This window comes from Aspergillus wentii (assembly GCF_001890725.1).
Source record: "Aspergillus wentii DTO 134E9 unplaced genomic scaffold ASPWEscaffold_2, whole genome shotgun sequence".
In the NCBI taxonomy this organism is placed as follows: domain Eukaryota; kingdom Fungi; phylum Ascomycota; class Eurotiomycetes; order Eurotiales; family Aspergillaceae; genus Aspergillus; species Aspergillus wentii.
The window spans coordinates 4,797,287-4,811,346 of NW_024467833.1; the positions used below are offsets into that span (position 1 = coordinate 4,797,287).

Sequence of the window (14,060 nt, forward strand, 5' to 3'; positions counted from 1 at the left end):
TGGTTAAAATAAAAAAAAAAGTATCAAAAAAGGAATAAATATGTTTAGTTGGTGCCGTTCAGCAATTGTCTCCGGGCACGAACAGCCTGTGCAAGATTCTCGAGCACGGATTCTGTGTCTTCCCAGCTGATACAGGCATCGGTGATACTGACACCGTACTTGAGACCAGCCTTGCCCTCGGCAGGGACCTTCTGGTTGCCTGTAATACACGTTAGCATCGGATTGATACATATATATGAGCCTGATAGGCTTACCCTCGTGGATGTTGCTCTCAATCATGACACCCATGATAGCGGTTTCACCCGCTGCAATCTGCTCACCAAGAACAGCAGCCACCTTGGGCTGGTTTCTGTGGTTCTTCTCCGAGTTGCCGTGGCTGCAGTCAACCATGACACGAGCCGGAAGGCCCTTAGCAGTAAGCTTCTCCTTGGCTTCCTTGATGCTCTGGGCATCGTAGTTGGTGCCCTTCTTTCCACCACGGAGGATGACGAAGCTATCGGGGTTGCCCACTGTGCCGACAATCGAGGCGACACCAGGCTTGGTGACGGAGAGGAAGTGGTGGGGGTGCTTAACGGAGCCAATGGCGTCAACAGCGACATCCAAAGTACCATCAGTACCGTTCTTGAAGCCAATGGGGAAAGAAAGACCAGATGCCAGTTCACGGTGAACCTGAGACTCGGTCGTGCGAGCACCAACAGCGCCAACGGACAAGCAGTCCGCCAGGAACTGTGGCGAGATGGTGTCAAGCATCTCACTGGCAATGGGCATTCCCTTGTTGGTCAAGTCAACGAAGAGTTGGCGGGAAGTCCGCAAACCCTTGTTGATCTTGAAGCTGTTGTCGATATCCGGGTCGTTGATGAGACCCTTCCATCCGACTGTGGTGCGGGGCTTCTCGAGGTAAGAGCGCATAACAACCAGCAGATCATCCTGGTACTTTTCCTTCAATTTCAGCAACCGATCACAGTATTCGAGCGCCATCTCGGGATCGTGAATCGAGCAAGGTCCGATGACGACCATGAGACGGCGCTTGTCGGTATCTGTGCCCTGAACAACAGCAACGGACTCTTCACGGCCTGCCAGGACCGTTTGTCTGGACTTTTCTGTCAAGGCGATCTCATGCTGGAGGAGGTTGGGTGGTGTCAGAGGGTTGTATCCTCGAACTGTGCACGTTCGCAAGAATGCCCGTTAGTAAATTTGCTCCCAGAAACAGAACACGATAAAAAGAAAAAAAAAGCTTACTTCTTGAATCCTCCAAGTGGCTGTGATTTCCCACATTGGGGTTCTCAATGAAGAACTGTGTGAGACAATTAGAACCTGAAGTCATAGCTGCGTTGCGGACTTGAAGCTTGACTCACAGACATGGCGGCGGGGTGATGAAGTATTTCGGAGGGGCAATGGATGAGGGGAATAGAGATTGCTTCAAGTAACAGCTTTTTGGGTTCTTGGAGAGAGCTCTAGGATCAGATGAAAGGGGTATCTTTTGTATGATTAAAGAAGAAGAGAAGAAGAAAAAAAAAAAGAGAATTGGATCTGCCTTAAAAAAAGAGGTTGTGGCCATGAATCTCGGCCTCGTTGACGAGTCATCGCTGCCCCATCGGTCATCCGGCACGTGATGGCCTCGGTGAAGAAATGCCCGGAATGTGACTCAAAGGGAGCTTGGTCCGACACTCTCGATAGCGAGGTGATAGTCTGAATTCAGCTTTCTGTCTGCCAATTTCTGGCCGTAAAGCTTGCTAGCATTGTTTCTGATTCCATTTGTGCAACTGCGATAACTGTATCATTGCCAAAAGCCCATCGGCATCTTTCGTCACAACCAACAGGATGGTATCTCAAAAACCTCCTGCCGCGCTATTACAGGAAGTTAACTTTCCTGAATATTTGCTATAAGATAACCCCTTCTGCAGCTATTCGAGTGACACAGGTGTCTCTTTCCTAGCTGCAAGGAGTTGGGTCGACGTACTTCGTCACTCAGAAGCATGCAACTGCAGAAATCGATCAATCGATCGACCATATCTCGAAGGCACATTAAGATCTCTCGGCATGAATGTAGGACAAAGTCCAATATTGGTATATCGTCTATGACGGGAACAGTCATGCGATGAGCGCAATCTTACTATCTTAAACACATTCATTGCCTACTCTATTGAACATTGGGCATTCGCAGTAACGTCAATCTCAGCCTGGTACAGCACATACAAAATAGGCAAGAGCTTTTACTTGCAGGTTGCTGTGTTGTTAAACTTGCTCATCTGCTCAGTATGGAGTTCCATGTGATTGCAAAAGTTATGATATGCAAGTGATGGCACCACCATTTCCCAGAATGCATGTCCAATGAAGCCATATCCTGCGTTGATAGCCACCTCAAGCTTAAGCTGGCGAGTACTGCATCACAGAAATCCAGCTCATCTACAGTGACTGAGCCGAGAGCTCAGATCACAATGAATGCTACCCCTGCGAGGATTCAACATTTCTTATGCAGATGATGTTGATGGTTACGATTCGATGCCTCTATCATAAGCGAGGGGGTAACTTTCCAGCGTATGCTATGCTTTCAACTAAGTTAATTCGCTAGGAGCGCAATGACGAAGAGTAGAATAAACATGAGATTAATAGCAGACATTTTAATACAACATGCATAATGGCAATCAAAACGTAACAGCATCAAATTTACCTCCAATATAGTGCCTTCCATAATATCATGATGCCTTTATGCACTCCATTTCAACCAGCTTCAAATCGTGATGTTATGCGCTAGAAATGTCAACCCGAAGTCGAAGATGATTCGTCAAAGCCATCACTTGGAGAATGCGAAATATGAAAATTTCCATTGGCAGTCGTGTAAGTTTTCCGTCTGTAGCTGCCCAAAAGCTCTTCTGCAGACTGGGGCTCGTTTCCTCCTACAAGGGAAAGCATCGAGTTCTCCATGTGCAATACCTTCTCTTGGATCCGTTTATCGTTTTCCTCAAGCCGACGAATGAGATCCCGACAAAGGCCCGCGTGGTGCTGTTTGACGGTTATCATCTGCTGCCGATATAATTCAATTCTTTGCTCCTGTGCCTCAAATAATTGGTCGAGTACACGGTGACATCCCTCTCGGTAATTTTCCAGGACTCGGCTGACTGTGTTCTTTTCATCTTCTGCGTGGCGCATGAGATGCTACAAATTACTACTTTAGCAAAACAGCCAGCAAGTATGATCATTTGCAAATGTACTTTTACATACCTCATTGGTCTGGTTCATAATGTCCTGTGCGCTTTTTTGAATCATATGCAATGAACTATGCCATTTTCCCTGGTAATGCTTCTCTCGGACAGGCTTGCTCATTTCTTTCATCCCGTGATCCAATTGCACAGGATCTTGGTATTCCATTGATGGAAATTGACTTGGCACTGTTGTAGGGCTTTTAGGGTCGTTGTCTCCGATATTTGCTCCCAATTCTCTTGCTGTTGCTTGGGGTATGTTAGGTATTTCGGGTGCTCTGAGGCGGTCCACGAAGCATGGAGGACGCTTCATTTTGCTGAAGGCATAATGTGGCATATCCTGGTTGCCAGTAAGTGAAATTCGGGTATTTAGAGACCCTAGTGATTCTTCTCCAAATTGAGAAACAATCTTCCTGCGGAATGTTGAGACAACATCCTTGATCATGGGAGATTCGTCAGTATCATTGCCATCAGAATCTCCATCGTACCCAGACTCGCTGCCGCCTTGTTCAATTACATCCCTCGGTAAGCTTTTATCCAACTGTGCAGGCTGTCGCAGTTCAGTTTCAAGCTCGCTTGAACTTTGATATTGGATGTATTTTCGGGAAATGCGTCGGGGGCTTCCGTTCTCATCCACTAAAGTTCTCTTTGGGGATGACTGGGAACTTCCAGAAATAGAAGCTGATTCATCCTGGGAGCCTTTCGAGAGACAAATGGCTGTGATTTTCTCGCTGTCGGGTTTCTCGCGGTCATATTCAACCAGCGGGTTTTCTGGGTCGAGAGCCAAGTATGCCTTTTCCTTATTGCTCAATCCAAGTATGCTGCTCTTGTCGTTTGCTTTCCCCATATCAATGGCTTTATGACTCTTGGCTGATCGGTGACTTGCATCGCTCGAAAGACGAGGACGAGCAATTATATTGGACTGGCTCTGGCTCTGGGTGACTGGCGCAGTCGACATAGTTTGTATTTCCCCTGGTTCGCCAATTGAATCAGGACTAGTAGTCCTGCTCTTATTCTTCGTGGAGAGCCTCTCGAATTCGGTGGCTTGGGCATCGTTTTTGCTCTTCTCATCTGGTGATTTTGGAGCTGTCTTTTCATGTGTGAGGTCTCTGTTTACTGCACAGACTGTAGTCTCTGGAATAGCAGGAAATTCCACATTTTCTTTCAGGTCCAATCTCGTTCGAGGAGTATTATGATCCCCATCTTTTTCAACCAGTTTATCTCCGCATTTATTTCCTGCAAAGCATGTACCATCTTCGATAGATGAAGTGAGCCTGGGAATTTTCTCCTGGGACATCTCACAAACTAAGGGGGGATCGTCCCCGTTATGCCCGTGAACTGTCTGAGTATCTGGGCGAATGTTTCCCTCGCAGAGAGCAGCTGCTAGTTTCTCCCCCACGGTTTGTCCTCTGCCTGCTTTAGCATCCTCTTGCGCCTGAGTCTTGGTATCTGTTTTCAATTGATCTTCCACATCCCAATCGCTTTCAGTGTCACCCTTCAGCCTTTTAGTCTTTCGATGACCGTCCGAAGTATGATTCTCTTCTTCAGATCCACTGTTCGGAAAATCACACTGTGTCTCGCGAAGAAAAGGGGAATTGTCTTCTTTGAGGACTGAAGCCGAATCATCATTTAGAAGTACAAGATGAGGTGCATACTCGAGTGAGAGCTCAGCATCATCCATTTCATAGTCTCTATCACTCTCATGTGTATCCCCATGGGTCATCGACAAATCATTCTCGTTATCATCCTTGGTGTCGCTCACACTAACCTTGTTTCTTCTATTTCTGGCATTCGTCCCAGTAGACACTAAAGGCGATCTCGCAGCTTCCTCGCTTCTTGGGTCGCAGTTTGTCTTTTTCTTTTTAATTGGCTTCTTACCTTTTTCGGCTGATTGACATCCTTTGGCTTTCCTTTTCCTTGTGGTATTTTTTGATGATTTATCAAATATGCTGCTTTCACCAGGTGATGGAGATGAGACAGAAGTTACTTCGGGATCTTTAGCGGCTAGCATGTCGTCGCCTTGATCGCTCGGTCGAAGATGTTCATCCCAGTCAACAGCGGGCTTGGAGTGAACCGTGTATACCTTCCGTTTTGGACGCCTCGAACGGGGAAAAATCAATGATTCCTGCGTGTCCAGGAACCTTGTTCTTCCCTTCCGTTCTGTTGATGACTTGGTTTTCCTTGGGCGATTTCCTGAAGACTTCCTCTGGACTGAGTCAACATTCCTTTGAGGGAGTGGCCCTTTTTCTGACTTTGCTCCAGCTTTATCATTTTCACCGGCTGTATCGCTTAATGAGCTATGCTGCATCTGTATTACAGATGCCAAATTTGTCGCATCAGAGACTGGAGCATCGTTTCTCGCCTTTTCAGCTGAGATACATGCATTGCTTGCGTAAGGACTATCTTTCTGAGGAGAGTTTCTCTTGCTTTCACGGCTATTGCAAGGAAGCTCAGAAGCACCTTTGCTCACAGAGAGCTGTTCAAGAGCTTCTTCGGATCCTTGAATAACTTCGTCTCTCTGGCTGCCTTTTGCTAGAGCTCCATCATCGGCTGGCTTTTCGCAGGTTAAACCTGGTTCATTATCTACCTTTTTGCTTTCAATAACGGTTTCTGTATTTTCATTGATATCTTCGATAGTACCAGGCACTGAAAACGAGCTGTTTTCTGATGATCTTCCCTCTCCCTGACGGATTTCCTCGCAATACTGAATAGACTTCATTGATATTTCGTCTCCAGTGCACAATGTGACAACAATTGACGATATTTTACCCCTTGGTAACCTCTTATTTTTTGACTTTTGCAGGCCTATTTTTCTGCCTGTATCGAGGGTCTTCCACAGGGCTGTCAAGTCACTGTCAGAAGTAATGTAGACATCTGATCCATTTGATGGGTGTGCCCTTCCATTTATTAAGACATGGCTTTCCATGTCGAGATGCAGCCTCAGCTGAGATTTTTTATTCTCAGCTTTCTTCAGAGCAGGGGTTTTTCTTTTTGATATACACCAAAGTGGGATTTCAATATACTGGAATTGCTCAGGCCCCGTGCCGAGAGGGAATATAAATATAAGAGCGTCTGGAGTCATTGCTGTAAGGATAGCCTCCCTGATATGCTCTCTCCCACAAATTCTGAGCTCTTGAATGGTATGGTAAGAGTTCATTAGGTCAACCTTAGGTTGGGTAGCCTTGCCCATCGCTCCAGTATGTTGTGACTCGGTCTCAAGAGTATAAAGATGAAAATATCCGTTCCAGTCTTTGGAGAATTTCCCAAGGCCTTCTAGTCGTGTGGACCCATGTGTTACATCTTCCGGTGCCCCAAAGCTGTTGGCGACACCAGAAAGGCGTAAAATTCGGATTATAGCCCCGGCGAAAAATCGCAAAATGATATCCGTTTCACTACAAAGGACACCAGAAGCGTCATTGCTTACTATTAGTTAGTGGAGGTTTTCATCCTTGGTTGCTAGGACGAGAGACTTACATTAGCTCTTGTATATGAAAAACTTCGCTACTCAGGTGGTCCTTGGATTCGAGCAGTAGTTCTAACAGTAGCTTTCCAGCCTATTATTTGTCAGTAGTACTCAGCATTAGAGTCCATGTTGGTATTACCAATCTCCGGTGCTCAATATCGTTCCCATCATTGATAAAAAATGTGTGCAAAATTGAAATGAGTCGATTTTGGAGTGACAGCGATTTGCTCCTGGATCGGAGAAGTTTTGGGCCAGATCCCTCTGGTTTTGAACTCCAGGGATGCTGGTTGCCATCCTAATATTTTAAGCACTTTAGATGTATGGTCTGTAGGAGGTCCGAAAGATATGGAAGCATACCAGTAGAAGGTAGAGCCCGCTTTCCTGCTCAGCAGGCGCAGACGAGCAAAGTAAAACATAAGACAAGCACCGTAAGGAATCGTTATTCAATGACTGCAGTGTCTTTTTCCAATTCGGTTCAATTATTAAACGTATTGCATCAAGATCGCGAGTATTGACGGAGGGCTCGATTCGTAGCAACGCTTCAACAAGACGATCTGGGAAGCTGGGCTATGTAAGCTCATGCTATCACAGACGGCTTTCAACTTTCCACTGACCGGAGTTTCTGACTTGGCCTTGCATTCGTGGCTAAAGATTCCAGTTGCTTAAGCACTTCGGAAGTGCAGGATGTCTTCGATGCTGGAGAGCCCTTGTCTGGGCATTCGTGATCCGAAGCACCTGGCATCTCGTTCTTGAATTTCAGTTGATAGATGCAACCAGGACTCGAGAGACGGTCGAATATGAACCTGGCCCCGGGTGTAACCACTGGGAGTTCAATGGAAACGAGTAGCAAACTGAACGTCACATGGTTGTGTCGAGAGGAAAGAAAGACACATGCAGGCGCTTGGCCAGAAACAGCAATGGGCAAACAACCCTACCAGACATCTACTGGACAAGGCAATACCTACGCACAATGTGATCTTATTCTTGTCATCTCGGCTATAATTCCCCAATGGCATCTACCATAGAGCAACATTCTACGGGTCTTAAATTGCGGGTAATGAAGGTTGAATCAATAGCTGGTAGGTTGGAACAGGTCAGGCCGAGTAACTAGTAAGTAGAGCATCTTCATTTCATTGTTGCTAAGTCACGCTGATTCTAACACACAGAGAGATTCCTGCTAAGAGAAATACATAAGTCAATTCAAACGAGGAATTGACTTCCAGTATTCCTACCCAAAGTTGCTATGGACTAGTTTGTGTCATAACTAGAGACGATGACGAAAAATCACTTGCGCACTGCGTGCATACAGAGTAATAATGACATGTGACAGCCTCAAAAGGTCCATATATGCTGCCATTCTCTCTTCGCCTCCCCCTCTTCCTTCCACTCTCCTTTTATGATTACTCGTTTCTGATGAGAAATCTTCGAGACTTGTCTAGGTTCACCAATGATCATGCAGCAGCGATCGTCGGCTCCCTCAGCTCCCGCTCTCCGCGCGGTGCTGGATTGTTCCGTCTACCGAGTGCCCTTTGCTGATTGCTCGACAAATGAACCTAACCAATCCAGCCGCAGACCGCTAGGGATAGGTTCAGCTGAGCTGGGGGAGACCATGGCAACTATAAATGTTGCTGATCGCTGCTTGCTGTCACTAAAATGGGGTTCACTGACTTTTAAGCCTTACTGACACACAGTTACTTCAACCTTCTTTTTTTTTCCCCAGCTCGCTCAGAAGTTTTGTGACTAGTGGCATACTACAATGGCCTCCGAACATGACGATCAACTAGGCCAAAAGGAAGTGGGAATCGAGGCGTTTGATCAACTGCCGAGCGACTTTTCTGCTACCGAAAAGCCCTCTTTGCCAGACAACAAACACTATCCAGAAACATCAGAGGCCAGGCGACAAGAGTCAACTGCAGAACACTCGCTCGATCAGGATTTACACCTCGCCGAAAAAATCTTTGGCCATGATGGCACCAAACATCAGGAGACATTGCCTTCAACTGAAACCGTCCTATACCTCGCCTACGGCTCGAACATGTGCTCCTCGACTTTCAACGGAATGCGGGGCATCAAACCCCTATCACAAACCAATGTTCTCGTCCCCGAGCTGAGGCTGAGTTTCGATCAGCCCGGAGTACCGTACTCAGAACCGTGTTTTGCGGCAACACAATACCGTGAGGTACCAGGAGAGGGATGTGAGGACAATGATGTGGCAGAAGAAAAGATTTCGGAAAAGGCACCTCTCATGCAGCAGGGCCGGTGTCAATATCACAAGGATCGCTGGAACAAGCCCCTTGTTGGAGTCGTGTATGAAGTTACTCTGACTGATTACGCTCGCATGATAGCTACCGAAGGGGGTGGGCATGGATACAGAGAAATCGTTGTAGATTGCTACCCATTCCCCGAGCCCTACAATGCTGCAGACCCTGTCCCAGATCAACCAACCACCAAGCCCTTCAAGGTGCATAGCCTTCTTTCGCCAGCAGCCAATGAAGCCGGGAGCCGTACCGCCTCTCACGCTTCGATAGCATACAACAAGCTCGCCGGTTCCAACTTCGGTACCTCGTACGCTCAACCATCCGCTCGTTACCTCAACCTGCTCATCACCGGTGCAGCCGAGCATAACCTACCGATCTCTTACCAGACCTACCTTTCCCGGATTCGACCGTACCGCATTACCACCACCCGCCAGAGGATTGGCAAGTTTCTCTTTAGAGGATTCTGGCGCCCCATCTTTCTTAAATCACTGCAGCTTTCGAGCAGATATGCCGGTGAGGACGGCCGCAGTCCACCATGGGTGCTTGCGATAGCGCAAATGGTTACCGTAGCAATGTGGGGTAGCTATGATCTGATATTTCGGTGGATATTTGGTGATGGCGAGAGGACAATTGAAGATACAGTGGATTAAATTACCTTAGCTGAGATTTCGAAAGTTTTCAAAGCCTTGCGTTTTATATCAAGTATATCAAATCTAAAATCAATGCATTTGGCCAATAAGTACAGTTTAATTATGAAGGTAGCGTTCCAGTCACTTGTAAAGGTATGCCTTTGCCGAGGTTATTGTTTTGCCTCCTTTGGCGTGAGATAGCATGTACAATCAAGACAGACTTGAATACCTACCTCACTACAGGCAGAACGATTGCGCCTCTCAATGGTAATAAGACGGAATGGACTCCAAAAAAAGACTTGTTAACAAAGGAAATAAAATGACATCTTTGGTTCTTCAAAACAAGATTTTCAAAGGAAAAGGAATATCTAGGGTACAGATACAGATGGTCTGAAAGTAGCAAACAAGCAGAGGGACCATTGACAAAGACGACTGAAGAGACCGTGGAAAGGAAACAGAACCAACCTGAGGGTCGTTTAAAACCATTCCAGGTCCGCTCGGCGTCTTTCAAGGCCTTCACGTTTTATAAATCATACAGTCCGCTGCAACATTCAGCGCCGGGAGACGGGAGGGCTGTACACAATCTTTCTTGTCTTGATTGGAGACCACTTGTAACGCTTGACCCAGACGCTGACGGCAAACAGGCCAGTCAGAAGAGCGATGGCCTTGGCACCCATCTTCTTCCGGTCGTCCATCTCTGGCTCGGCAGACCAGTTGAGGAACTCGACAACATCCTTGGCCATCTGGGAGGTGGTAGCGGGAGTACCATCCTCGTACTCAACGACACCGTCGAAGAGGACACGACCCATAGCAATGGCTGTGGTGAAAATTAGAATATATCCAAAGGTTTGAAGGGAAAGGGGCGTTCAAAACGTACCGGTTCCGGGGAAGTAGGGGTTGAAGTTCATTCCCTCACCGACGTTGGCACCGGCAGGGGGTTCATCGGGGTAACCGGTCAGAAGGCTGAAAATGTAGTCACAGCCACCGTGACGGCCCTTGACGATCAAGCTGAGATCAGGAGGCAGAGCACCACCGTTGGCAGCACGGGCAGCCTCCTCGTTCTTGTAGGGGCCAGGCATGTAATCCGAAAGCTTTCCGGGGCGCTTCTCGATCTCGCCTTGGTCGTTGGGCTCGGTGTCATATTCGTGTTCTTCGGCGAAAGCCTTCATCTCATCGACGGTGTGCATGGTACCGACGAACGAACGCCAGGGCACACGGGTCAGAGAGTGGCAACTGGCGCAAACCTCACGGTAGACCTGGAAACCACGGCGGAGCCTGCAGGGCCAAATATGAGTAAAGGTATGGTGTGAAAGGGGGTATCAATCCAGTAAAAGGGCTACTCACGCAGCGTGGTCGAAAGTCTTGTTCCATTTGGCGTGTTCCCAAGGGTAAGCAGTGGCGTGCAATCTTTAGAAATCGATGCGGTCAGCTTCATCACCGTCTAAGCTATATCTCGGGTCGGAGCAACGGAATGGCCAGAAAATGACCACCCAGAGCACCACGATCAATTCACTCACCCCTCCTCAGCAGGTGTCGACGCGAAAGCCTCCTGGCCATAGAAGTGATAGTAGGTGGATCCGACAGCGACGGCCGTTGCGGCGGACGCAGTGAGTGTAAGGTAGAAGGGGGAGCTGGCGGATTCGGCACCGGCTGTCGAGGAAGAGGCACGCTGGACAAATTGTGAGTAAAAACGCCTTAAAGAAGCATCTTAGGCGTAGTGAAAAACGATTGCCCTTGCCCATGGGGTCCAATGGGAGTCAGATGCCGGGGAAGTGCGTACCTTGGATGTTTTGTTCAAGGACTGGCGTGCGATGCCCCGAGAGGGCACGCTGCGCAAAACAGTACGTGCCAGCATACTGACAGATTAAATGACCCTCCGATAAATAGAGAGATAGAAAGGCACAAAGCCGCGGGAAGGGAAGAGGGGAGGGGAGGGGGGTGGTGGTGCGCACAGGAAGATGTGCTTTTGGAGGTGAAGTCGAGGTTGTCGGACAGTCAAGTTTCTCTTGGTTTGGAATTGGCTAAACCCTCGCGCTGATTGGTTGCCGCCCCGGCTCTAGCTGTCTTCGGTGAAAACCGCGAATTTTCGGAACAACAAATTTCGCTCGACAAACAGCCTTGGGATCGGCGCCACGACAGAAGACGATAAGAACTGATGTCCGATGGCATTGGGTCTACAATTCACATGCTATGATGATGCTGACTCTTAGACATATTTTGATTGTGGTCGTACCGCCTTGAACCGTCCCAATCCTCCATCGCTCCGTCTGTGTGTCTCCTGAACCTTACGCCGCTTCCGCCTTAGCCTGAATCTCCGATTTTATTCCCACCCCCAACGCCTGAACGGCCTCGCGAACACTGCTTCGGGTTGTGTTGCTATGGAGCACCAACGACAAAGCTGGGAGGCGGCGCAGTGTACGACCACTTAGCCCCTACGTCAATTGTCAGATTACAATAGTTCTCGCCAAATTAAATTGGTGGACTCACCACACTGGCAGTGGCCGCATCAGCAAGCTGCTTGGGCACAGCATTCGGAAACATCTGGTAATTGAGGAGCATTTCATCGAAAGATGGGACCACTAAGTGCTCTGCCTGCTGTTCCAAGTACTGCAGCGCTGTTTGGGGGTCTTCTGGGTTCACTTGGATAACATCGAAGGCGGCACCCTCAATGATACCACACCGATTTAATTCCTCCAGGCAGTCCTTGTATATCCCATAGATCGCTCTATTCGACAAGTGCGGCATGAATTGTTTAATATCAACACGATCGAGGAACGCTTGATCCTGAGGGGAGCTTGTTAACTTAAGAATCAGAAGCACCGCCATTGCATGTTATTCTTACCAGGGCTGTGACCAAGTTGCTCGTGCAAATAACAACCACATTTGGATGAGGCTTCATCTTATCCAGTCCTGTTAAGAGCGCGTTCACTGCGCGAACAGCATCGAATGGCTCGTTGCCATTGAGCGACCGCTCTCTGCGAGCAGCCAATGTCTCAACCTCATCTACAAACACGCAGACGAAAGTATCATCTTCTTCCTCGAGCATAGATTCGATGCTCTGAAACATTTTGCTTACCAGCTTGCTACTCTCGCCGAAAAATTTGCTTCCCAAAGAGTGTGCATTTATCTCAACTAACTTGCTTTGTGGATAATGCTTTCCGAGACGTATCGCAAGCTTCTGGGCCAAGCCACGACTGCACATTTATCAGCCGTAGATATACTGAATGGATTTGCTGCGAACTACATACCATAGGCTTGTTTTCCCTGTTCCTGGTGGGCCCCAAAGAAGGACCAATCTGTTCCAATTGATTGACCATTTGCTCAATTTTCGGGTAGAAAAAGACACTGTACTTAACAATTAATGATACCAGGTCTCAAAAACAACAGTCGAAATCACTTGCCCATTCTGCTTATAGCCCTGAGAAGCGTAGATTGGACTGGTTGATCGAACTGAAGTCTGCCCATATTCAGCCGTGGTCGCATCTTGTCTGTCTCAGAACATACGACTCCCAAAGCCCATCCAACTCTTTGCTTGGTAAAGCCAAAACTCGTGCCTTTGTGCCATCCTCTTCATTGTCTGCGGGTTCTTCCAGTTGCTGAGTTTGCTGAGAGCTGTCCGGCTCGAATTGTATGCGGAGCTGGTACGCCTGGACATCGAGTTCGACTTGCTGGACACGATATGCTCCTGATTCGAAATTGCCTCCGCTGCACTCTGTAACCACTATTGAATCTAAAGCCTGTGCGTGGGATCCTTTGAGGCCCTCTTTCTCCTTGTCAGATTCTATCGCGACTGATTGATAGTGTGATGGTGGAATGCCCTTACCGAACGAGTAGATCTCCTGTCCCAGAGAAAGAACCACAAAACTATCAATGAGCCACTGCGTGACTTCATCCCTGATCTGCTTTTTTCTCAGCGTCAAGGTCTCAATATACTTGGGGCTAAGTCTGGTACCAGATCAGTGCGGACGATGATACCATCTCCATTGGTTTTCACACGAGCTTCGACATGGAGAACAGGCTGCTGTGCAACCTCCGTTAAACGTGATACACACGCGGTGGATGACATTGGGTAGGTCTGGCGAAGCTCAGTCGTTGCGAATGCGAATGGGGGTCCTTCCTGCGATGGTTGAAGGGTTGGGTTGAAAGAGGTGAGTAAGAGACAAGACAACACAGGGCCTGGGCCTCAGTAGTAACAAGACCGTTTAGTTTTATATAAATGGAAGAGAGGTTTCTTATAAGCAGCCAGTAATGGTCTCTAGTATTAAACTTTATATTTCTTCTATGGTGCTATGATACCTGGTAGTCTGGCAGTTCATCTATATCAATCTTCAAAAGATACGATCTAAATGTGTTGTTTATCGGAACTTTTTAGGATATGTGGCTTAGTTGATGCTATTAAACTCACTTATTCCAAAAGATTAGATAAGTTTACTCGTCTGGGCCCAGTAATAGTTGTGCATAAAGGCTGCATTGCGAAATATATTTACAGTCACAACCAGGAGAGAACGTG

General features: G+C 47.6%; 5 protein-coding genes across 5 annotated transcripts; 1 reads left to right on the plus strand and 4 right to left on the minus strand.

Moving 5' to 3' along the window:
* Positions 1 to 11: 11 nt before the first annotated feature.
* Positions 12 to 1,545, minus strand: ASPWEDRAFT_37742 (3-deoxy-7-phosphoheptulonate synthase). Its single transcript, XM_040834749.1, has 4 exons — positions 1,356 to 1,545; positions 1,240 to 1,294; positions 255 to 1,160; positions 12 to 199 (listed from the first exon to the last, which is right to left on the minus strand). The coding sequence occupies exons 1-4, from the start codon at positions 1,359 to 1,361 to the stop codon at positions 45 to 47; spliced, it is 1,122 nt and encodes a 373-aa protein (XP_040693551.1). The 5' UTR covers positions 1,362 to 1,545; the 3' UTR covers positions 12 to 44.
* Positions 1,546 to 2,760: 1,215 nt separating this feature from the next.
* On the minus strand, positions 2,761 to 7,405 carry ASPWEDRAFT_169700 (uncharacterized protein; the record flags this gene model as incomplete). Its single annotated transcript, XM_040830503.1, has 6 exons — positions 2,761 to 3,156; positions 3,223 to 6,619; positions 6,675 to 6,754; positions 6,803 to 6,958; positions 7,021 to 7,225; positions 7,278 to 7,405. 6 exons carry the CDS (start codon positions 7,403 to 7,405, stop codon positions 2,761 to 2,763), a joined length of 4,362 nt encoding a protein of 1,453 aa, XP_040693552.1.
* A 1,107-nt stretch (positions 7,406 to 8,512) lies between these two features.
* On the plus strand, positions 8,513 to 9,559 carry ASPWEDRAFT_98094 (uncharacterized protein; the record flags this gene model as incomplete). The annotated part of the gene is made up of 1 exon (XM_040839626.1): positions 8,513 to 9,559. A coding segment is annotated over one exon (1,047 nt), but the record flags the coding sequence as incomplete, so codon positions are not given.
* A 281-nt stretch (positions 9,560 to 9,840) lies between these two features.
* Positions 9,841 to 11,500, minus strand: ASPWEDRAFT_37745 (ubiquinol--cytochrome-c reductase catalytic subunit CYT1). Its single transcript, XM_040834750.1, has 5 exons — positions 11,331 to 11,500; positions 11,068 to 11,219; positions 10,895 to 10,957; positions 10,428 to 10,825; positions 9,841 to 10,367 (listed from the first exon to the last, which is right to left on the minus strand). Exons 1-5 carry the CDS (start codon positions 11,403 to 11,405, stop codon positions 10,102 to 10,104), a joined length of 954 nt encoding a protein of 317 aa, XP_040693554.1. The 5' UTR covers positions 11,406 to 11,500; the 3' UTR covers positions 9,841 to 10,101.
* Positions 11,501 to 11,670: 170 nt separating this feature from the next.
* Positions 11,671 to 13,793, minus strand: ASPWEDRAFT_129614 (putative pachytene checkpoint component Pch2). The gene is made up of 8 exons (XM_040829256.1): positions 13,503 to 13,793; positions 13,374 to 13,449; positions 13,055 to 13,313; positions 12,948 to 13,007; positions 12,799 to 12,900; positions 12,393 to 12,744; positions 12,038 to 12,334; positions 11,671 to 11,982 (listed from the first exon to the last, which is right to left on the minus strand). Exons 1-8 carry the CDS (start codon positions 13,614 to 13,616, stop codon positions 11,836 to 11,838), a joined length of 1,407 nt encoding a protein of 468 aa, XP_040693555.1. The 5' UTR covers positions 13,617 to 13,793; the 3' UTR covers positions 11,671 to 11,835.
* Between the last annotated feature and the right edge of the window lie 267 nt (positions 13,794 to 14,060).